At 40.2% G+C, this 23,188-nt stretch overlaps 3 protein-coding genes across 3 annotated transcripts; all 3 read right to left on the bottom strand.

Moving 5' to 3' along the window:
* Window positions 1–5,380: 5,380 nt before the first annotated feature.
* plk3 (polo-like kinase 3) lies at window positions 5,381–14,041 on the bottom strand. The gene is made up of 15 exons (XM_080034438.1): window positions 13,720–14,041; window positions 12,656–12,763; window positions 12,414–12,530; window positions 12,001–12,130; window positions 11,796–11,883; window positions 11,216–11,311; window positions 10,807–11,005; window positions 10,431–10,557; window positions 10,089–10,204; window positions 8,792–8,912; window positions 8,606–8,689; window positions 8,028–8,190; window positions 7,745–7,874; window positions 7,474–7,584; window positions 5,381–7,328 (listed from the first exon to the last, which is right to left on the bottom strand). The coding sequence occupies exons 1-15, from the start codon at window positions 13,936–13,938 to the stop codon at window positions 7,131–7,133; spliced, it is 2,007 nt and encodes a 668-aa protein (XP_079890564.1). The 5' UTR covers window positions 13,939–14,041; the 3' UTR covers window positions 5,381–7,130.
* A 1,162-nt stretch (window positions 14,042–15,203) lies between these two features.
* On the bottom strand, window positions 15,204–18,886 carry cacybp (calcyclin binding protein). The gene is made up of 6 exons (XM_080033827.1): window positions 18,763–18,886; window positions 17,317–17,527; window positions 17,106–17,202; window positions 16,904–17,003; window positions 16,368–16,462; window positions 15,204–16,010 (listed from the first exon to the last, which is right to left on the bottom strand). The coding sequence occupies exons 1-6, from the start codon at window positions 18,778–18,780 to the stop codon at window positions 15,821–15,823; spliced, it is 711 nt and encodes a 236-aa protein (XP_079889953.1). The 5' UTR covers window positions 18,781–18,886; the 3' UTR covers window positions 15,204–15,820.
* Window positions 18,887–19,327: 441 nt separating this feature from the next.
* On the bottom strand, window positions 19,328–22,940 carry mrps14 (mitochondrial ribosomal protein S14). Its single transcript, XM_080034761.1, has 3 exons — window positions 22,862–22,940; window positions 21,611–21,775; window positions 19,328–19,973 (listed from the first exon to the last, which is right to left on the bottom strand). The coding sequence occupies exons 1-3, from the start codon at window positions 22,928–22,930 to the stop codon at window positions 19,791–19,793; spliced, it is 417 nt and encodes a 138-aa protein (XP_079890887.1). The 5' UTR covers window positions 22,931–22,940; the 3' UTR covers window positions 19,328–19,790.
* Between the last annotated feature and the right edge of the window lie 248 nt (window positions 22,941–23,188).

The following is a 23,188-nucleotide window of genomic DNA, read 5'->3' on the forward strand; positions in this document are numbered from 1 at the left end:
TGATTGGCTGCTGCTGTTTTCGGGGGGAGGCTTTGCAAGACTGATCGGTATTGTCACCCAGTCATAGCTTGTAGACAGCAAATAAAATCCCCCAAAAGAGAAGGACTTAAAAAAGGAATCCATTCATACAAACTTTAAATAAGGGATTATTACTTAGATTATGGCTGTTACTTTTTTCTTCAAAGCATAAAATGATGTTTTGTTTTGGTCCTAATCCTAAAAGAAAACACTTTTAGTGTCAGAGCAGGGCAATATATTGGTGGTTGTGTGCTGCTCTTATCAGTATCATGATTTGTATCCACAGGAAATGATCTCAGATGTGGACGTGGTCGGTTGGCCTCACCTTGAAAAGGATCATACAAAATGTTGGGGAATTACCATCTTATAAGTTAAAGTGCTATGACAACATGTCTTCCAGTTAACACTTTCAGAACGAGGTTGATGTGTGACTGCTGGGGGAATATCTGTATTTGACACACACACACACACACACACACACACACACACACACACACACACACACACACACACACACACACACACACACACACACACACACACTCTCTCTCTCTCTCTCTCTCTCTCTCTCTCTCTCTCTCTCTCTCTCTCTCTCTCTCTCTCTCTCTCTCTCTCTCTCTCCAAAGTATTGAGAGGACTCCCTGTCACATCTGCTTAAAGACTTCTCCCCTTCCCTCCCACTGTTGGAACACATTACAACAACACAAAAGAAAGGAAGAAGGATTTTTGCATTTTTGGGAACTTTTCACGACAGTAATTATGAATGGGACGAACTAGCACTTTCAAAGTGTACTAACGTATAAGTTCCAACAAACATTTCTTCTTTAAGTAATGTTAAAAAAAAATACTTTCGTCCTGTGTCCAGCAGTCTGCCACAGAGACAGAGGCACTGTCCCCGTAACCAGACATGTTCTGACACGTCACAGCCTCTCCCACAATCCCCTTCCAATGACACACAGTGACCTCATTTAGATGAACAGATATATGTAAACGGAATTTTACACTCCCACCTTTATTAATTGATGACCCATCTAAGGCTTCTTATCATCGTTTTGGGAACTTTGTGATGATTTGAATGATGAATGGAGCAAAATAAAATAAAGAAAGAGGAAGAAAGACCATGACTTTGCTGAAGGGGAAAAGGCAATCATATATCTGAAGTGGGTTGGCACGTTGCCATTTAGGCACAGTAGGTATGCAGTTGAGGAAGTGATTTGATGCTTAAACAGCTGTGCGGTCCCTGAGAAACTTACTGATGCTGCGTTTTCTGCTGTGGAGGGCGATGCAATATATTTCCAGGATGAACTCACAATTAAACGTTCCAATCAGAAATGTCTGATTTTAACAATTCTTCTGTCTTTCGGTTTTGTCTCAGCACAATGTGCTTTAGAAAATCACATATCCTGGTAGACTATACTACAGTGTCGTGGTAAACTTCAAGATGCTCATCTTTGGTACTAAACGGTACATTTTTTGACGTGCGTTTCCCAGAAATCCCATTTAGAGACACAATCGTGATATGTTTGAGTTCCAGGTGATATTGTTTTCATTTCGGGCATCTTTCTGTTGCCCTACATGTTATCTACTCAGATCTTCTATTCATTCCTCACAACCTGCTGTCGTTGCTGGAGGCATCGAACAAATGACTTCCCGTCAATCTGTGGATTTTGTTTTGCCTTGAAAAGGCGTAACAGACAATGTCCAACAAATGTAAGAGCTTCAAAAACGAAATACAGATTGCGTCCCTAATGCATTACATGGTTCTGTAAAACAAACACTTCAAAGATCGCTGTGAGCACAGTGACATTGCAAAATAGTCAAAGTCAGACAAAAATGCAGGTTTGAAAGACACACCCATGCTTATCAAACTTATTTGGAAGAGAAACAATAATTCTAAACTTATTTAGTAATGAGACAAACTGCCAGTTGTATACACCATCCCAGTGTACTGACCAGTGTCCAACTCTGAGCTAGTGTACTTCACATATATGCTTTCCTGTGTGATGAAGGATTTTTAATATATACATTCCAGGTTTATTCACTTTCATTTTTGCATTCAATTTGTTTGGTTGATAATATGGCTACACTGTTGTCTTGTTTACAATCTGTGTGATCATCTGACCGCCGTTGTTAATAGTCCAGTGATGTTGCCATAATCCCAGGTATCAATACTTTGTGAGATCAGTATAACCAACGGCGAATTAAGGGCATTATTTGGCCACATACTGAGGACGGCAGTTCTGAGGACCAGCAGTCCACAGCTGAAAAGAAGATATTTAGACAGGCCTGCACATATGTTCAGAATACAGCAACCTTCAATCTTCTATGTGTGCCTGCCAGTGTGAACAGAGAGCATCAGTAACTTTATAAGAGTTAACAGTTCCTTTCTGCCTTTAAAATGCCACATATCTGTCTCTCTCTCTTTGTCTTTCTCTATCTCCCTCTCTCTCCCTCTCTCTCCCTCTGTATCTGTATCACAAGTGATTTCAACATAATGTTTAATTGAGGGTTCCATATCAGCGACATTGGTATTGGTGTCCTGTCAGCTCATTTGTGTATAGGCACATTTATGAATTCCAAATTGTTAAAATACTTGGGTTAAAATAATATATAAAGTGTGTGTTACACTTAAATACTTCACCAAAACTTTCATCATAGACAGTGATTAAAAATTCATGAAATCTTTAACATTCGCATCAGACATATGAGGCTAAACACTGATATGCAAGCCAGGCGCACGATGATAGTGTGTTAACGATCAGTGGTGTCATGTTGCATTAGATTTTGCAGTGCAGCGTAACAATGTATAATTCAGGGAGAATTTGACGGTAGAGATTCTCATTTTACACCTCTGAGGTAACTGGCTCAGTGGTGTGAAGTGAACATCCCAGATTAATGATGCAAAATCAGCAGTAGTTTGAATTCAGAGTCACGGCAAAGCATCCTTGTGATCTCCTGCCGGCTGTGTCCCAGTTTCCAGCCTGCAATCGGGAGGGAAGTTTGATGAGAATTCACTCTTTCTCTTTCTTTCTCTCTCTCTGTCTCTCTCCCTCTGTCTCATTGGGGTTTCATAGAGTAGCTGCCAAGTGTGAGTCCTGTCCATCTGTAGGTGGCTTTCTGTTTGGTACACACAAACAAGCCCCTATCAAGGCTGCATCGGCTCTCATTGCTTCTCTCACTGTGTTCGTCGTTGAAAAGAGCACTGCTTCATCCACAACAACAGCTGAGAGTGTGGCAGGGGGCCATGCTGTGCTGGTGGTGTCTTCTAGTTACTGACTGTGTGTCTCTATGAGTCAACATTTGTGTGTATTTCTGTGTCCATATACCTAAAAAGGTATTCCATGTGTTCTACATTATGTGATTGTTTCCTCGGAATACAGCCGTCACAGTACCCTAGAATTGTGCTCCCATTAAAACAAATGCGGAAAGTTGTAATGGCTTCTAATGACCTTTCACTTTTAGCACATGTACTGAGCGGTATATAAGGTGTTCAACAGTTCACATTGTTCAGTAATCCATCTGTTTTTTCAAGGCATGAAAAACTATTCCAAATAACATAATAGAAATGGTCCTCTTTCTTACACAGATAATGTAACTAGTTTGTCAAGTTTAAAACAGTATCTTATTGACGTCATACCTTGCATAACAATGTTCTCTTTTCCAAAGATCTCACAGCTGATACTGTACCCAGGTAGGCCTACACACCTTGTTGAAAAAATTATGTTGAATACTTGACCTAGTGGTTTTGTCGACTCTCACTTCTAATGTCTTGTGTTCCTGTCGGCTAATCAATTAAATAAAAATCCCTGTGATGCTGTGACCCTGTGTGCCAGGTTCCTACCTGAATTCATAAGAACTTAGCAATTTCCATCGTGAAGAATGTATATTACAGTACATTGCTATAGTGAGAATATTAAGACAGGATTTTGACATGTCAGTTCTTGTAACGCTGTTTTCTAAATGATTTCACACTTGGCTGAACTGATACTGCGATAAGCTGCTGTTTGCATGGCACCAGACACACTACTTAAAGCTCAGTCCTGAACATGTGTGTTTGACTGCATACACTGTTTAGTTTATTTAATTAGTATTGGCAGCGTGTAGACCTACATGGTTTGATGAGTAACTCACTCGGTCTGTGATCTTACGGCTCAGGGCAGCAGGGCAACAGGAACAGGATCATGTTTTAAAGCTCCTCTTTGCAGATTCAGACTCCGGCAGTAGAGCTGGTTTAAGACAAGATTACGTCACATGAAACATGATGAAACATGATTACACTGGCTAACAATGGTTGACTGACTTTTTTTTAGTATAGACCCATCCTAAAAGAGCCCAGGGTAAGTTTAGCCACCAACACGCACCGGTTACATTCTGCAGGGTGGTGTCATTTCATGCTCGTCATTTGACATAGGTAGCACAGGCCAGAGTAGTTATTGTAACGAAGCTGGGATGCTTGATTGTGACTGAATTATAGCTTTTCCTATTGTACATACACACTGCTGCACCTTTTGTAATTTTTCATCAACCATTGCAATATTTTGCCAATACCCAGCCATTCATCAGTTCAGACAGTTACCAGTATAATACCTACTCCAATTAACACTGCTCCAACAAAAGGTGTGTTGCCAGTCTTGATGAGTGTCTCTTGTTTTCTGCTAGTGATGCAGTACATCATAACTATTTATGCTTTCTCTATGATGTTGAAGTTACATCTACTCAAAAGGTATGACAAGGAAAAGCCTAACAGCCCCAGTGAGATCAAGTTGAAACCTGAGTCAAAGTATGTGAGCTGGCACCAGACTGAACAATCATGACATGGCCAATTGACTGTATACACATACCAAGGCTGCCCTTGTGACTTGGCACGATCACTTTTTAAATCCTTTGCTTCCTACTTTGTTGAATAGATGTACTAGACTTCCTTTCTCTGCAGTCAAGGTATTTTCCAAGACATCCATCGGAGTAGAATAGGGAAGGACATTGTCCTAAAACAGTAGATCATGCCATGGGTGTAAAAACAGGAGAATGTCGTCGGCATAGAGTCCACCCCTAGAATTTGCAACAATGCTGTAGAGCGCTATACAGGTACAGCTTCAGAAATAGGATCAAGTAAAAATGTTTGTCAATTTGGTTAAAAAAAGTTAAACTTTCATATACTGTAGCTTCATTACACAAAGTGAAATATATCAGGATGTTTGTCTAATTTAGTCAATTATGGCTTAAATGAAAATCCAGCATCTCAAAATATTAGATAACAATTTGTATTTTTGCATTGTAATTTGTAACAATTCTCATCAAGTCTATTGGTGAATCAGAAATGGTTTCAGTGTGAAAAGATAAGTGCAAATCAAGTCATTTTCAATAAACTTTATTTTTGTCCCATTCCCCCCCAAATATGTTACATACAAAAGGTGATCGGAATTGAACTTTTCCATGTGCCAAAACCGTAACATTTACACAATAAATAAAAAAACATGTATAAATAAAAAAATAAATAAACAGACATATGTGCCAAAAAAATAAAGACTCTTCAGAATTGGCAGATGGCTTTCACAATGTTGGGTTTTTTGAAAACACATGTACGTTATACTTGCATTCCAGGTCACAGTTTTTAGGATTACAACTCTGGGTCGAGAAAAGCAATGTAAACCGATAGGGATTACAGTACAGTACAACAGAGTACAATGTTCTTTTTTCCATAGTAGATATTACTTGGATATATACTTATGATACCAGTTGTTCTAAAAGCTTATACAAGGTAGTGAGAGTGTAGTGCGATTGGGCTTACTTTTAAAACTTCGCTTAAAGTACAAAAGTAAATCCCACCTCCAAACCTATCCGTTTGTATCCAGCTTGACATTCACAATGAGTTGTTATTGCACTATACAGACATCCCTCAGAAAGGCACTTTTATCCCTCCTCCCCACCCTCATTTTCCATCCAATAGTTCCATTTACCAGCACATAGATGGCACAAACTCACCTACTATTTGTGAAAAAAAAAAAAAAAAAGAAAAAAAACATTTCCTTCTGGTATGTAGTTAAAAACAAATAAAATATAACAAGTGGTCGTAAAAGGTTTCGCTTTACAGAGAAATTTACAAAAAAAAAAAAAAAAAGTGCAAAATTGTGTTGATCCCGTAGCCACTTTAGTAAGCTGTGTGTACCACATGAGTGAAGTTTGTTTCTAATAACTGAAAGAAAAAAAAAAGACAAGTGATGTTTGAGCAGAAGCAACGATGACTTCCTCCACACCTTAGCATCACCGTCATCAAATAAGGCCAGGAATGTTATTTGTGCATGTGAGGTCAAGATCGTAGTGTGACCCTAGCCGACTGAATATTTCTTTAAAAAAAAAAAAAAAGTGTGCACCATAGTCCAAAGAGGCAAGATATCAACTGAGGGTAGGAGGGTCTTTCTCTCTTTCCAACCAAACCATAGTTCTTCCCAAAGCATCCCTCTGCATTTCAGGTCAATCCCGTAAGTGACCTTGCTGCTAAAATACATTTGGAAAACTGAGCCCAAAAGGCATTCCAGCTGCAAGATTTTCCTTGTTCCGTTGCAAGCAAATGGACAATCTTTAGTGTTTAGGTACCTTTGAGAAACCATGCCTGGGTTGTCTGCAGTCGGTTTAGGCTTAAAGCTGCGGGGGATGGTTGGTGGCTTTGAAAGATCCAGCCAAGAAGCAGCAGTTTTTGAGTGAGTGAGAGGAAGGTAATTGGGAGTTTGGGATGTTCATTTTGGCATCTGCCTCAAGAGGGATCCATCATTTCAAGCCAGGTAGGAGTCTTAGTTTATGTATCAATACTTTTCCAGGTGGATACCTCTGAGGCATAAGCTGGACAGGCACAAACCATTGAGGCAGATGCTGCGTTGGGCAGACTTCCTGACTGCTTGATTTTTTTTCCCCATCAAGGTCAATTGTTCTGATACATCAGCCGCCCAAAGCACTGGTCAAGACGAGAATATTTTACTCCCGACTGCTCTTTGCAGCTTTCCATCCATCAGCTGAAGAGGAGTCGGCGTCTCTTGACACTGCCTTGAGAAAATGAGATCAACCAGTCAGGGCCTTAGAAGGTGTTCACCAGTCAGTCCAGTCCACCCTGGAGGCTCTCAGGCATCGGCGTGGTGTTGCAGCAGCTGGACCACATAGCGCAGTCGGTGCCTGAGCTCCGAGGTGCAGCCCATCTCAACCAGCATGCTCAGGAGGTAAGTGCAAGACACGCGCTCCCGGCTGATGTAGGTGAGCAGGTACGAGTCGTCAGACGACTTGCACAGGATGATCTTGGTGTGGTCCGTGTAAAAGTTAACCTGAAGGGGAATAGAAACATTTTTTTTTTTTAAAAGAGGGCATAAATGTTGGTGCCATAATCTAATACAAGTGTTAAAAAAAAGGAGTGGTAAATAGCATCCGAGTAACTTTGTTTACACGTGAACGCAAGCTATGTTTTCGTACCTGTAGAGTGCCGTTGTTGAATAGCATGACAAGCGCATGATCAGTCTTTACCCACTGGAGCAGCAGAGGAGGAGGACCCGAGACCTGCTCCTCGCAATGCAAATCTCCGCCCTGAAAAGAATAGAAACATTTTTTTGTCATGTTAAATCGTCTAAACATACATGTTGACAGCTTTTTCCGCTATGCAGACAATTATTTGGAAAGTTCCATGCACAGTCATTCGTTACTTCATCAAAATCTTCTAGGTGAAAATTAACTGCTTAGGTCATACCTCCATGAGGTTCTGCTCCATGTAGTTAGCCATGAGCTCGACAATTTGTTTTTGGCTGCGAAGCTGCTCAGGTAGAGAGTTGGCAGGGAAAGTGAAGGGTTTGTTGTTGGTCAAGCAGTAGTGGACCGTCCTGTTTGGAGGGAAAGGAAAATAAAACTGTTACAAGTAGTTCAAAATGTACTATTGGCCCAGTTCAGCTAAACGTCTTGTAAAAATGCTCTAAGCACCAAGTAAACGTTTACTTGACACCTTAAGTAAATACTATAGCTTTTGAGTTACTTACTTGCGTTGGTTACAAAGGCTAAGATGCGTTCCCTCATTGAAGAGCACGCCGATGCTTTGGTTTGACAGCTGGTAGCCAAACCCATATTTGTTGGAGTAGTCGACCCATTTAGTCACCCACAGGAAGGACTGTGGCCTGGACAAACAGGGAGGGTTTCTAGTGGCTGGAGGGATAGAGAGAAAATGTATATTAAGGATTATGGAACAATTTCATAGCATATTATACCGTAAGGCAATGTTTTATTTTCAAAAGTCAGCATTTTACAAAAAAAAGGTAAATGCCCCAAATGTTAAGGCTATAAGCTTAAAAGATGCTCCAGGCAACACGAGTCAGCAGATATTGAGATAATTTAAAAAAGACAGCTGAGGCAAGCAAAGAGATCTGGTTGTTAAGGCTTTAATGATTCGTAACGTAATGCATCAGAATTCTAGCTGCAAAGATCACACAATGCTACTCAGAAGCTTCATGTATTGACTTGAAGCTGGAAACATCGATCTGCCTTGCCCAATATCAGTATGTTTTTTCTAGCGTGATGCTGTAGGACATTAGGACTATTGCAGTGTTTTGTGCTCTCCTACCTGCAGGCATGGTTGCCAGGCAGCTGTTGAGAACCTTCATGGCCGATTCAGCGACGACTGCAGGGGTCAAGATGTCCTCACATGCTGAAGAGAGAAAACAGAAATTAAAATGAAATATTGATCACAAAAGAAATCAAAATGCAATGGAAAAATACATCCACTCCGAGCAAAGTATTGAGCCCCTACGTTCAGTGCTGCTGGCCACAGTGCCCTTGAACGAGCGGGAGATGGACTTTCTGGACTCTTCCTCGGCAGGAGTCTGTTCTAGAGGCACAGAGCTGACCAGCTGACCGGTGGGAGAGGGCACCTGACCAAAAAATGGATATGATTTAAAATGCATGTTTAAACAAACTATAAAGCGGTGCGATAGTAAGACAAAGACAGAAAAAAAACAAGCTTAAAAAAACCGAGATAACAGCATGGGACAGTGTGCGACCATATTCTATTAATGTTTGCACACTTGCTATGAATTTGTGGCTAAAAAAAAAACCTGACTCACTCTTTTCCTATACAGCTTTTAATGGTTGCTGCGTCGCTGGCTTTGAATGTTGTAATATTTTGCCACGGTTATCATTTGTGTGCTCTGCAAGCACGCTGAAAGTTTTATGTGTAGTTTCTAATGTGACCACAAAGCCATTTCTTAAATAGCCTGGTGGTAGTCTGTTTGTAAGGTCATGTTTTTCTGCAAACATTTGTACAAATTTATTTTAGGGGGAAAAAAAACAAGGTAGCCTACATCTGACAAGCACACAGTCTTGTTATTAAGCTGCAATATTAACAGCAAAGAGCAAACATTACAGTTCCTATTGCGCTCTATGAATAGCAAATAGACCGGTCTGATTGGGATTGGCCAACCGATCTGCTACAGAGGCATTCAGTCTGTTTTGAGTCACATTTTATTAATTTTTAATGATAACTAGAGGTAGTCTGTAGTAGGAGGAAGTTATCTGGTAGATGGAAAAAAGGATTGTCTAGTTCCGGTATCTGGTGACAGTTTCCTGAGATACCGGAACAAAACTGGCCTCAATAAGTCTGGTGTGCTTCAGTTTCTTAGTCAATATTAAAAGGGGTAAAACAAACAAAACAATTTCCCTCTGCATTGTCATCTGAAGGACCTCTTCAATAGCAAATCTTATTCTGCAGTCTGAGTGAAACCAAGCTTTATAACCAGAACATTCATTTCTAAAACCCTTTCAGAAGGCCTATTCCTTTGTACAATTAAAGGCATAATCTATTGTTCAAATATCATAGCTGCCTTTTATTCAGACAGTCTAAGATTGTCTTCAAAGATAGCTTTGCAGTGCACCCAATTCTCCTTGCAGTGCTAATAATAAAAAAGATAATTTATGTTCCAAATAATATGCAGCTAAAAAGGTGTCGATTACCTTCCTAGTAGTTGGAATTACCCCATCTTGAAATGTGCTTAAGAAAACATGTTTCTCGCAAAAGAAGAACAACCAAATAATAGTGGTGAAAGATGTACCTCATTGGGTCCAACCGTCTTGTAGCTGATTTGCCTGCTGATGGAACATTTAACGATGCCCGAGACCAGCTTGGAAATGTCTTTGTCGTCTTTTTCCTCGCATGGAGTCTTCTCCACTGCAAACAAAAAGGGTTGCATTGTAGTCACAACACATATGTCAAACCAGTGTCAAAAAGTATTTCTATCCGCGCTCTCGTTCTTGAAGCAAAAACTGAGACAAAACCAGATTCACAAGATGACCCGTTCTAAGTAATTATATTTTTGGGGGGGAAGGGGACAAATGTGTGACTAACAGATGACCTCATTTTCTTACTGTGTCAAGTCACGAGAATGCTGCTATACCTTTTGCTTTCTTCTTGCCAAAGAGGCTCTTGGCCATTTTAGTGAAGAATTTCTTGGCAGGGCTGGGTGGGTGGAGCTCTGGCACCATCACACAGCTGCTAGGGGGAAGCTTATCGGGAGTGAAGCCCTAGGAGGAGAGAGAGAGAGAGAGAGAGAGAGAGAGAGGGGGGGGGGGAAACGGGCAGAGAGTGAGCAGACAAAAAGACGAGGGGGACCGAGATGACAAACAGCTTATTCTTTGTGAAAGACTATACAAGCTTTTGACGAGATATTCTATTTCTAGTTCCAGGCAACATATTCCATGTCCCAAACAAATTGCATTATGACCTTCAGCTAATGTCAAAGAGCATCAATTTTTTTTTTTTTTTTTGCCTACTTTGGTGAAGAATTCGTGGTTGAGGATTTGCTCCAGGGAGAGTCTGTCGCTGGGGTTTTTCTGCAGGATGCCCGAGATGAGTTTCTGTGCGGCAGGGGAAAGCGAGGATGGCAAGTTGTAGCGAACTTCCTTGATACACTTGTAGGTCTCCTTGAGGTCAAGAGTCTCAAAGGGGGGGTTGCCACACATCAGCGTGTACCTGAATGGGATAGATAAAAGGCAAGCATTAGTCAACCAAAGATACAGAAAATGGTAATTTAAAAAAGAAAACGTAATCTCATTGGTTTAGGTGCAACGTCCTCATTTCCACACCAACTGAGATATTAAGATGATAATAAATTAAATCCTGCGCTTCCAAATATATGTATATATATATTTTTTAAACACATGAATCGACAGAACTACTCACATGACACAACCGAGGGACCAGACGTCAGACTCTGTGCCGTGGCCCTGTCTGTTGAGCACCTCAGGGGCCAAGTAGTTGGGAGTACCACAGATAGTTCTGAGAGAGAAAAACAAGCACAGGATAGATGTAATGCCCTGAATATTTGCAGTGCTCTAGATGCATACCACAGTCATTGAAGTAGCGCGTGAAGATTTTTTTTCCTACACGCTCATTCTTCTGGTATTCCACAGGAAGGTGTCAAACAGGTACTGAAACTTTGCACTAAGCTCTACATTCAACTGCCACTTGGAAACCGGTTTAGTAAGGTACTTGGAGGAAAGTAGTGGTGAGGAAGAATGTACTTCGTGTAACAGTTTTAGGTTATTGTTACCATGGCACAAAGCTTGAACTTTAATGTTCAGGTCCTTAGGGTGTTCTGCTTATGTACAATGTTCACCAAAGGGTAACAATACTTATGTTTTTTAAATGAAGATAATTTGTTCACAAAATATATTTTTGAATTTTTACACATTCTGTCTTCAAGCTGAGATAGTTTGTACCTTCCTCAATTTATTGGAGAAATTATTTCTAAAATTCTTACTTCTTCCTCTGTTCGACTGTCTCCAGCTTGGCAGCGAGGCCAAAGTCTCCCAATCGCAGTTCCATGTTCTCGTTGACAAAGAAATTGCCTGAAAGAGACAAAAAAACATTTGTCTAGTCAGCATTCCACAGATAGCATAGCCAAAGTCACAGCAGATTCCAGGGATGCCTTTGTTGTGAGTATGCCACGTTTGGGCCCCGCATACCTAGTTTGAGATCTCTGTGCAGGATCTGTCTGCTGTGGAGGTACTTGAGGCCGGATATGATTTGTCTGAGGTAATATCGCACTTCGGGCTCCGTCAGTGTGTGTCTCGCCTTCCAAATGTGTGCCAGCGACTGCAAAAACAAGAGCAATGTTGGAATCCATCAAACCCCCCCATTTCGCTAGTGTGGGACTTCACAACACTGCCACACACACACGCCGCAGTAGCACAGAAATTAGATGCCTCTTTAAAATCAGGTGTGTCTAGGACACTCCATCAGCAATGATTAGGCTTTTATGCATGTACTTAGGAAACAGTGTGTAAGCTTATTGTGTGCCACACAAGGCAAGCTGTGGTTGTGCGGGCAAAGCACACGCAAGCAGTGCAGAGTGTTCTAGAGATTTCTCAAGTCTCACCTTCCGACTGCAGAGCTCGAGGAATATGTAGATGTTGTCTTGGTCTTCGAAGTGATGAGAGAATTTCACCACATGCTTGTGCGACAGGGTCTTGTGGAGCTCGATCTCATTCGTTATCTGTTCAAATTAAACAATGAGTCAGTATTTTGTGCATTTCTCAAAATAAAAATAAAAAAACACACAATCCAGCTTAGACACAGGCCTCTGCGACAGAAAAGAAAAAAACAAGCAGCAGCACGTACCTTGTCCCTCTGGTGTGGTTTGGAGACTCGGCTCTGTGGAATCACCTTCACAGCATACATTTTGTTGTTGGTGAGGTCTGTCATCTCGTAGCATCGAGCAAAGCCACCCTTGGGGGGGAGACAAACGGGGACGATGGGTTAAACAAAAGCAGCAGGTTGAATACCTGCAATGGCCATCAAGTATCTGCCTCAGTCTGCTCCAAGGATCAATAGCTGTAGGCCATAGCAATCAACCTGATTCAACAATGACTTGGCTAATTCTGAAGGGGCTTGTGTCGAGGCAAATGCAAAACACAGGATTAAACACTTAGGAGTCCAATCTATTTCAGAAGCATCATATGACCTGCATCTTTTGTTGCTGTGATGCGCTACCTACTACAATCAAACCCGTAATCCAGTGTTTACTGCGGCCGTTTCTTGTATATTTATTGATGCCATCAAAGACTATATATGGGGCTTGTGCCAGACCGAGCTGCTGCATTCATTAACCGTGAAATTAACGGAGACGTTTCCAGCTCTGCGGCAGGCGGCAGGGAAACAGACTTGGCTTGTTGCCCGACGCGGCGTATCGATGACAGAGCAACATGTTGATACAGTCGCTCCCATTCATACATCGAACATACTGTGTGTCCAATCCATCACAGCGACAATACGATAGGACATATGACGTGGTTAGACAGATGCATATATTGGTTCAACAGTCGACTGCGGTGCCTTAAAAATGCGAGGATTATTTTGAAATTATCATTATTCGGCTTTGATACATATGTTGCCAATCATGTGTGGGCACACCTTGCGCCTGATTCACTCAGCAATGACGCGCACAGCAGGGGGAGATTGGCCACAGCCACGAGGAGACATGATTATCACATTAGTTACACCTGGTAAACGGCTAATAATCAATTGTAAGTCATCAACAGCTGCCGCATTAAGACATAGACCCTTCAATACTACATCCTTTATCCATCGTTTTCACCTAAATATAGTAAATAAATAAATAATTAGAGAGAAAGACGCCTGCGGTGAAGCGAGACAAGCACATGTAGAAATTGAAACCTCCGTACCTTTCCCAAAAGCTTCCCTTTGCTGTAGGACCTTCCCGTCTTGGAGTCCGTCACCACCTGGGCCAGCTCTGGTTTAATTTGTTCGGGTTTATTCCTGCTGGTTTTCACCGGCATAGAGGACTGTTGGGGTCCACCACGCTCCAAAACGGGTTTGAATAAATCCGCATTCATGGTGTGGCACGAAATACGCTGCGCCGCGGTGAAACAACCGGTATCCATTTGACACAGCGGTATAAGTATGTGTGTCTATAGGTCTCTATGTATCCTCTTTCGCTTGTTTTCTCAGTAGTCAATCTGATGCGTATCGGTGAGTCCTCCTCGTCCAACTGTATCCATCTGGCGTGTCTGGGCACAGCTCCCTGCTGCTATATAGGCGAGCATACGTCACGGAGTAAAAGGGGGCGGGGGGAGGCGCACTGGTGGAGAAAGTCCAGACGATTTGATCAGACAGAATCGGTAAGAAGAACGCATTTGGAATGTAAGAACATTTATGAATGAAAGAGCTGGTGGGTGGGGAGAAAAGAAGAAGAAAAAAACTGTCAAGGTTTCTGTGTTGATGTGATGAGACAGAGCGTGACACCTAGGGTCTTTTATTCCGAAGTATCCTTATTTTACCAATCTACCATGACCTCAACAGTTGCTCCATCATAAAGGAGTTCGTGTTACTGTTCCTATGAAAAAACAATCCGAGTTAATATCTTAACGAGTCATCTGCTACGTATAGTGAATGGTGCATGATATACAGTGTAGATAGTGGCTTGACCCGGGACAAGCAATGCAATTGAACACAGTGCAATGTTGCACACGTTGTTGCAAATTAATTCGCACATTCATTGAACAGCTCTAATTTAGGCTAAAACATTCTGAGCAGTTATGCAGCCACACGACAATTCAAATAGGCCTATAATTCACAACGACTCATCCAAATATAATCATATAAATCCTTTAATTAATTAGGACCTGCATATCATAAAACATAATTCACCTGTCTTATTAATTTGGCTAAAATGAGGGCGTCGGAATGAGTCTATTATTCTGTCACAAACTTCAGAATCACTACAAAATCAAAATTTAAATGTCTACAATTAAACATTGGATTAGATTTGTCCCTGGTGTGTAGGTAATCCCTGAGAAACCCACGAGAAGGGCTGATCGCAGCTGCCATCTGGTGGACAAACGTGCGGTTGCAGGACTAAATGATAAAAAACTCCCTGAATTCAATGTTGTGCTGTGACTGTCTAAGAGCGAGACATAGAACATTAAAACACTGTAATAATGTTTGGGTGAAGGTGTATATGAATTGTAAGAGAAATTTTGCAAATATGGGTGTAGATTAAGATAAGGTTGTGATTACCTTGAAATTAAAATATAAACATATCTCTACAAAGGCATACTATGTCCATGATGGACAACATGTGTGTGTGTGTGTCCAGCCAAGTCTCATTGGTTAAAACTGAACACAAACAGAGGCAAAGAGAAGTTAGTTCAGGTTCTTTATTTAGGAGTACTTCAACGCGAGGATGGGCAACAGCAAGTTGATGACAAAAGCCAAAGTAAAATGAACACTGTTAAAACATCCAATTTACATATTCACAATCATCATTTAAGACAGTTTTAGAGCATTACACTATTCAACAGGAATATGGTAAACAGAGACCCACGCAGGAATGTGAAATGTTACACTGGACTGATGCATGGGGTAGTATTGTCTTTGCAGCTAACATTGGATCAATTCATGGAATGACAAAAAAAAATAGAAGGAGACCTCTGGTTGACCTCATTGAAGGAATTTGACTTTGGCAAAAGTACACTTGGAAACATCTTAAACAGCTTAGTTTGACTGCACTGAATTCTGCACATGAGAAATATTAACATGGGTCTTCTGAAGATCTAATAAGGTCTCACATATTTCATTCACCTTGGTCCAAATTAAAGTATGATGCAATTTCATATATTTTAAAAACAAAAAAAACAGCATTGTGGTCCCCTAACCCATTACATTTGACTTAACAATAAGGTAAAGTGGTTTGATTTCTTGTTTTGAGGTTGCCACCCTGCTGGAAACGGCCCTTATGTTTGTACAGACATTTATTGATAAGCTTTATGCATTTTGTAAATTCATCATGTCCATCATGTCTCCTCCTGGCTCTCCCCGCATTTTCTTCTCCTGGGACTCTGACCAGGCTTTGTTGATGGTTCTCTTCATCTCGTCATCTCCGTCTGAGTACATCTTCTTCAGCATGCTCATCAGGCCATCGTTGGGGTCTGCGTTGCCATCCACATTGGGTTTACTGTTAAGGGACAAAGAGGATAACAGTTTCTATGGGTTACGCAATAGAGGGGCCTTCATTCTCTCTGTGAATGCATTAATCAAGGCAGTTTCACATACAGTGACACCTGGCAGTCAGATATGGTACTGCATCTCAATGTGCAGGCCACCCCTGTATGAGTCATTGTGAGTAACTGGACAGATTTGTATAAGAATACCGGCAAAGATTCAATGAATAACAATAATACTAATTATTATATTGGTTGTAAACCCTTGAACGAATGAATCACTTTAAATCATGCAGTGGCCTTACATCAAAACAAATTCCCTGCAAATTACTTCAACTAAAATGTCTGAATCTTAATTTCTTTGAACTTACTCTTTGTCCTTTGACTGCTTCTCCACCTTTGTCAGGCACTCCCACTTCTTGGTTGTCTGCTTCTTGCACATGAGCAGGATCATGTCTGTTTTTATCTGTTGAAAAAGGTAGGAAATACGGTTAGAGGTCTTTTCACAAAGCCAGCAAGTCTTGTCATTTGAAAACAAAAGGGGACGACTAGATACCCATGTTTCTCTATTGATGCTGGATCTTTAAGGAACCTTGAGCAATTGTTAACAGAACCTTAGCCATACGCATTTGATGAATCAATGTAGTAAATCAAAGATTGTTACATTGTGCCCTTTAATGGTCACAAACTACTTCAAGTAGTTAAAGCACAACAGGAAACATCAACCTTGTGCATTTCTAGTCCATCACATGTTCAATGGCTAAATATTCTATATAATCGGGACGATTTCCTGCTTTAAATGTACAACTGATAAGAAATAAATTCATCCACGTGCTACCAGCAAGTAACTCGTCCCACTTTCTATCAAAAAAAAGATTCCTTTAACTGCTGAACATGCTTTATTCACCTTCTTGTAGCTTTCCTTTTCATCGATTGGATATAACAGGTTGAGGACTTTCACCTGATGGTTCTTCCCATCGAGCTCCTTTACAAGCACAGAATATGACCTGCACCAGATAGAAGGAGAAATGCATATGTATGGTTAGTGACACATGTTGAATAATAAACTCTGTGTGTATATACACAGACTAATTCTTTAATCATCTTACCCTTCTGTGAAGTTGACCTCCACGTTTTCCGATGGGATTTTGTGAACATCCTTCAGTGTAAGGTAGATTTTGACAAATTTCTCAGACTGGTCCCACGCTGCATGACAGACGCAAAAGTGTTCAAACATTTTCAAAGACATTTTCAGCTCTTGCGTGAATCTTAACAGTGGCACTGTCTCACTGATGGTCTAACTTAACAATGGCACCTTACCATAGTTGGTGATCTTGACTGTGTACGCGGCTTTAGAGGCAGCAGAGGGGTCTGCCTCTCTCCTGGCTTGTTGCTCCTTCTGATTTTGTTTGATTACAAGCTCCTTCTCCACCTTCTTCTGCTCCTGCTTCAGCACTTCCTGCACTCTTTTCCTCTCTGCCTTCTCCAACAATGACCCCAGCTCCAGCAAATCTGCCTCCAACTGGCTGATCTGGATTGTTAAAAAAAAAAAAAAAAGCCATTGATAAATGTACTTCTTGGAATTAGACTGTTTATAAACAGAACCTCTTAGTTTGAAAATAGGTTATGTTATGTTATCAAAATCTAGATTAAAGACGAGCTGAAATAGTTTCTATATTTATTGTTTGACAGAAAAACTATTTAGATTGTTTGATTAGTCACTGGAACATCATGTCAAATAAAACGATAAAAATACTTTATAGGCTATTTGCTTTACAAATATTGTTCAAAGCGTTTGAATTAATTTGACTTCATTGGATCTCAAATACTAGCACCTGGTTCTATATGTTTCTGTTCAGAACCAAACATAAAATTATTCAAATCTAACGTTGGTTTCTTTCCAATTCAAGGAATTTGCCTTGGTATACAGGTGCACGTGCATTACAAAAATATATAATGAGAGAGAAGGAAAAATAAATAAATAAATAAATAAATAAAGTACTACAAAAGCTGAGAATCAGAAATATGAAATAAATATATTTGAATATGTTTAATTAATCATTTATAATGAAAGCACAAGTGTCTGGTGCCATGGCTCCTATCAATTCAATGAGCTTTATTGGCATGACTATTGTTGCAAACAGTATTGGTAAATATTATAGTTAAAAGCAGTGATATAGTATTTGTTTGTAAAAATCAGTTTACTGCTTGCCCTTTGACTCTGTTCTCTTGGATGTGTAGTTCGATTACAACAAACGTACACAATGCAGAATAACTAACCAATATGCATGGCCCGGATAAAACATTGAGTGTCCCCGTAAGTAACTGGACAAATTATTGTCTCTCACTGTTAATAATTTAAGCCAGACATTAGTTTATATCAATGCAATGGTGAAATAATGTGCATCGGCGTTAGTTATACAATCACGTTGATTGAACATTCTGGCAAACTCCAGTCAGAGCTAAATGCTAACTAGCATGATGTCATTGACAAAGAGTTAAAAAAAAAGTACTGACGCCAGCACTGCGATTACCTTTTGCAAAAAACGCATTTAAGTTCAGCTAAAACATGTACATACTTTTAAAAACTACACATTAACAATAACAGTCACCTCTCACACTGCCGGTGTCTTGCTAGCTAGCTTAGTTAACTAGCACAAGCTAATGTAGCATTGTGAAACATGTAGTATTCAGCCACCTTAAACAGGCTGCAGATACCAGACAAAGCCAAGTTTTACCCTCAGCTAATAAAAACCTGCTGTTTACCTGTCCGGTTAGATCCATTTGAGGTATGTCTTTATGAGCTCAGTTTGCTAATATGAAGGGATGGGTAAATGCAGAAATGTCTATCTACTCGTGCCTGCTGCTCTGAGTCTGCAGTATTTCTCCTTCTTCTTCTACTTAGTTATCAGATGCGATTTGGAAACCTACCTCCACCTACTGGACTGTTAAAGTAGTTAACAACTGGACTTTATCTGTAGTGTGTTGTGATCGCAAACTGTATCTCCTACAAACAGAGAAAATAGACTATGCACATTCTTAATCTTTAAAAATCTATCCATCTGTCTATCTATTGAATTTAAATAAAATATTACTGGACAAAACATAAACAATCGCACAGTATAATTCAGGAAAGTCATTACAATTGAAGAGAGACAGATAGGATACATTGTTGCAATATTGCTGGACACATTAAACCACATTGTACACATACGTACATTAACAACTTACATCTGATGATTTCCCATGTCCACATATGTTATAATAACACTATAAAACATTGCTGGTTCAAATTCTACATTCAACAATAAACCAAGAGACACTTATGACGGTTAATAACGAACAATAATATTTATTCATACATTTCTGTGTACAGTAAGTTGCCGGGGACAATTGTTCCTTTGAGGAGACACATTATAATGTTCTCTTTAAATATGTATTTTGTTGTGATTTATTTAGAAGAGCCATAAGAAAACAAAAGCATCATACTGACCGGGACAAACATCATAATATACAGAAAGAATACACATGTCCTCCTCAGCATATATACAATACTGAAAATATGCTGAAGTGATCTTCCTGCTGGATTCACTTGAAATATCAACACCTTCTATGCTGTTGTGTTTAGTGGTGAAACGCTTTCATTATAGTCAAACCAGTAAAGACTCCACACATTAAAAAAGCCAAAACCGCTCTGCACTGCAAGAAAGAATGCTGATGTCCTGCTCTTCTGACATAAGAATAGCTGATGCAGAAATAGTTTCATGGTGGTATCTGACTGTAGTGATCCCCGGTCACCACCTTGCCCTCAGAATCCCAGACATCTGGTTGTGGTCCGCTAAGTGACGGAAGACAATGCGGCTCAGTCTCCACCTCCTCTTCACTCCCCGTGGTCTGGAGGTCATCACACACCTGTTGCGTATTCTCACAGGGCAGCTGTCCCGAGGTAACGCTGCAATTTCTGTATCGGCCACCTCCTGCAAAGATTTGTTTAAACTGTTCAGAAATTCGTATTTTTTCTAGGGCTGTCAAAATTATCGCGTTAACGCAAGGTGATTAATTTCTGGAATTAATGCGTTAATTTTTTTTATCGCAATTAACGCATGTGCAGATTGATCCGCCCCGTACATCCCACTGGCTCTGTACTACAGCCACTCAAACGTTGCGGCTGACCCAGGATCAGTAGCTGCGCGCAGCCAAACATCACAGCACGCTAGCCCATGCCATGTTTTAAACTGCTAACGGTCACGTCTGTGTCGGGGGCATAGATAGTATATAAAATCAACTGCCGCGGGTGGCAGCTGATGTCGGGAGCAACAGGAGGAGAAACATTGTCCGCTCTCTTCAGAGCCCGCGAGGACACAAACGTCTGCAGTTTTCAGAGGTGTGTGTGTGAGTAGACATCAACATAACGTCGACTTCCTGGTCAGTCCCCTAGGACGTGTTCGCGCGTACACACACACACACACACACACACACACACACACACACACACACCGCGGACTGTAATCAAGTTGTATTCAAGAATGCACAACCTATAGATTCACCAAATAAATGCCATTATATAGCCTATATTTGCCCAAAGACATAGTAAAGAGACAGACCAATTGAATTATGGTGTGTTAGGTATATATTTTAGTTTGATTTAAATTTATTTTCAGTATCATCATTTGGATTTTCAATTAATAAAAATTCTAATTTTAAATGTACATATCCACCTTCTGTCCTTTATCATTCCGTTCGTACAACAATATACAGAGAAAATTCGAATTTTTCGGGCATATTTCGAATGGTAAAATTAATCGTGATTAATCGTGATTAATCCACAGAATCCTGTGATTAATCTGATTAAAAATTTTAATCGTTTGACAGCCCTAATTTTTTCTTCTCACCCCTTTTTTCAAACATGTAAACATAGTGTTGGACAGTTTCTTTTGCGTCATGCTTTTCATTGTTGGTAAATATTACTTTTTATGTACGTCCACCTGTTTTATCAATTTTTTTTTTTTTTTTCTTAACTTGTTGGGAATAATACATTTCCAATTGCAATCATGAAAAAAAGTGTAATTTCATAATATATTGTAATCAGAATATCTCAAAACTAACATATGGAGTAATCAAGGTTGAGTCCAAAACAATGAACTGTTTAACACAGTGCATTACATCAGAACAAACACTTGTGTGTAAAACAGAAAACTTCAACATTAAAATGTGTTTGTTTTTTTACAAGGCATATTAGGTCATTCTGGAGAATGTTTGCTGACCTATCACTTTGTCGAAATAATAGCATATCTCCTCACAATCTGCTACCTGCCCGTCCGTGCGCTGAAAGAAAATGCTGTGCAAATACACAGCCTAGGCTCTGTAAACTGGTAGGTAAACAAAGTACCGGGCAGGTAGCAGACTGTGAGGAGATTCACTGATTGTGACAAAAAGTGATTTGTCAACAAACATTCTCCAGAAGTACCTAGTATGCCTTTAAATTACAGCCTGCTTTGAACACGTATTTAGGATGACAGACAAAATCATCATAATTCGATGTTGGTGTAATCTGATAAATCATTACATATAATCATTGAACAGTTCTACAAAATGCAGACGTACTGTGTCATACCTGAAGTTCTTTGGGTAGGATGGTGTTCTTCCTCAATGCATTGATCCGTAGCCTCTCGTCAGCGTATTCAAAGGCCATCTGTCTTCTCTTGAGGTCCCTCAGCATCCTCCAGTCCACATAATAACTCCTGGCCTGCTCCACTGCTCCCCAGCAGCTCCTCAGGGCCTGCACACAGACAGGGGACCAGCGGTTAAACATTGATAAGTAGTCTCGCACAGCCAGACCAAACTACAGCTAAGTAGTGTGAAGTAATACTTTCCCCCCCTGGGTATCACACACACAAACATAGTGAATGGCTCAAAGTTTCTCCCTTTATATGCTATGTTACAGGCTGTTCTGAAAGCCTTTTGTGTGAAAACTGATGTGTCAATTATAGGCTAGATGTAGATTTTCATAGGGATAGGTCTACATTTTAAACCCATCAAGAAAACTACAATATTACCAACAGTTGTTCTTGTGATCAAAAGGCTGCTCATTCGTCCTATTACAATAACCATCGTATGACAAATTTGACAATTAATATTTCGTTTTGTTTTGTATTTTCATTTTGTTTTATATTTTTGATGTGTCAAAAAATATATATATATTCAATTAAATTCATTTATTTTATCTTATTTAAAGCCCCTCTGTAGTGTCAGGGTATGATAATGGTAGCCTACTGTCAAAAACTTCGATAATGGAAAGTCGGTAGCTCATTGTTAGAACTATTCAGAACAAGATGTGCTGACATTTTTAACTTTATAGCTTCTTGTAGTTGCAAAACAGGACATTTGATGCGTCTACTTTGCCAAATTAAAGAAGAAGAAGAAGAAGAAGAAGAAGAAGAAGAAGAAGAAGAAGAAGAAGAAGAAGAAGAAGAAGAAGAAGAAGAAGAAGAAGATATCCGATGCTGATGAGGTGAGGAATGTTCAAAGCGGTGTGAAGGAGGTAAGGAGTGTCAAGACACCGTTAGCTTCAGAAATGACGTCAAGATTTAAATAATCTGCAAGTCAACTCTCGAGAGACACTTTCTTATTTCAACCCGAACCAAAGAGACAATTCCCGTGCTATTCGCTATTATGGTAAACAGAAAGGTTGCTATTAAACCATATAGGCGTTTGTCATTAGCATTAGCTACGAAGCTAAAGTCAGAAAGACAGTAACAGCAGCACCAGCTAATGCTGAACACGTATGTTTCTCTGTAGACTTCTAACATGGATGCGAGATTCAATCTTGTCAAAAAAAAACACACACAAACTACCACGTTGTTACCTGCTTGGGGGCGCAGACAGAGGAATAAAGGGCATTCAACCCTAAACATGCTATCTTGTGGGCAGCCATATTGAATGATTTGTTATGTCTTCTTCTTCTTTAATTTTCCGGCATACTGTATGCCTTTGCAGCACATTGCTGCCACCCACAGGACAAAAAGAAAATCCAAAACGCAATCGGTCCATTCTGTTTCCATACATAGGGATATTCCAGTAGCCGTTATGAAATCCAGGACAGTTTTTATAGTCCCAGGCTGGTTCTCAATGGGAGAAGGCTCTTTAGTGTAACCGGTGTTGTGCCCAGGCTTTCCACTGCTGCATACAACTG

This window comes from Ammodytes marinus (genome assembly GCF_949987685.1).
Source record: "Ammodytes marinus genome assembly, chromosome: 9".
Lineage (NCBI taxonomy): Eukaryota > Metazoa > Chordata > Actinopteri > Uranoscopiformes > Ammodytidae > Ammodytes > Ammodytes marinus.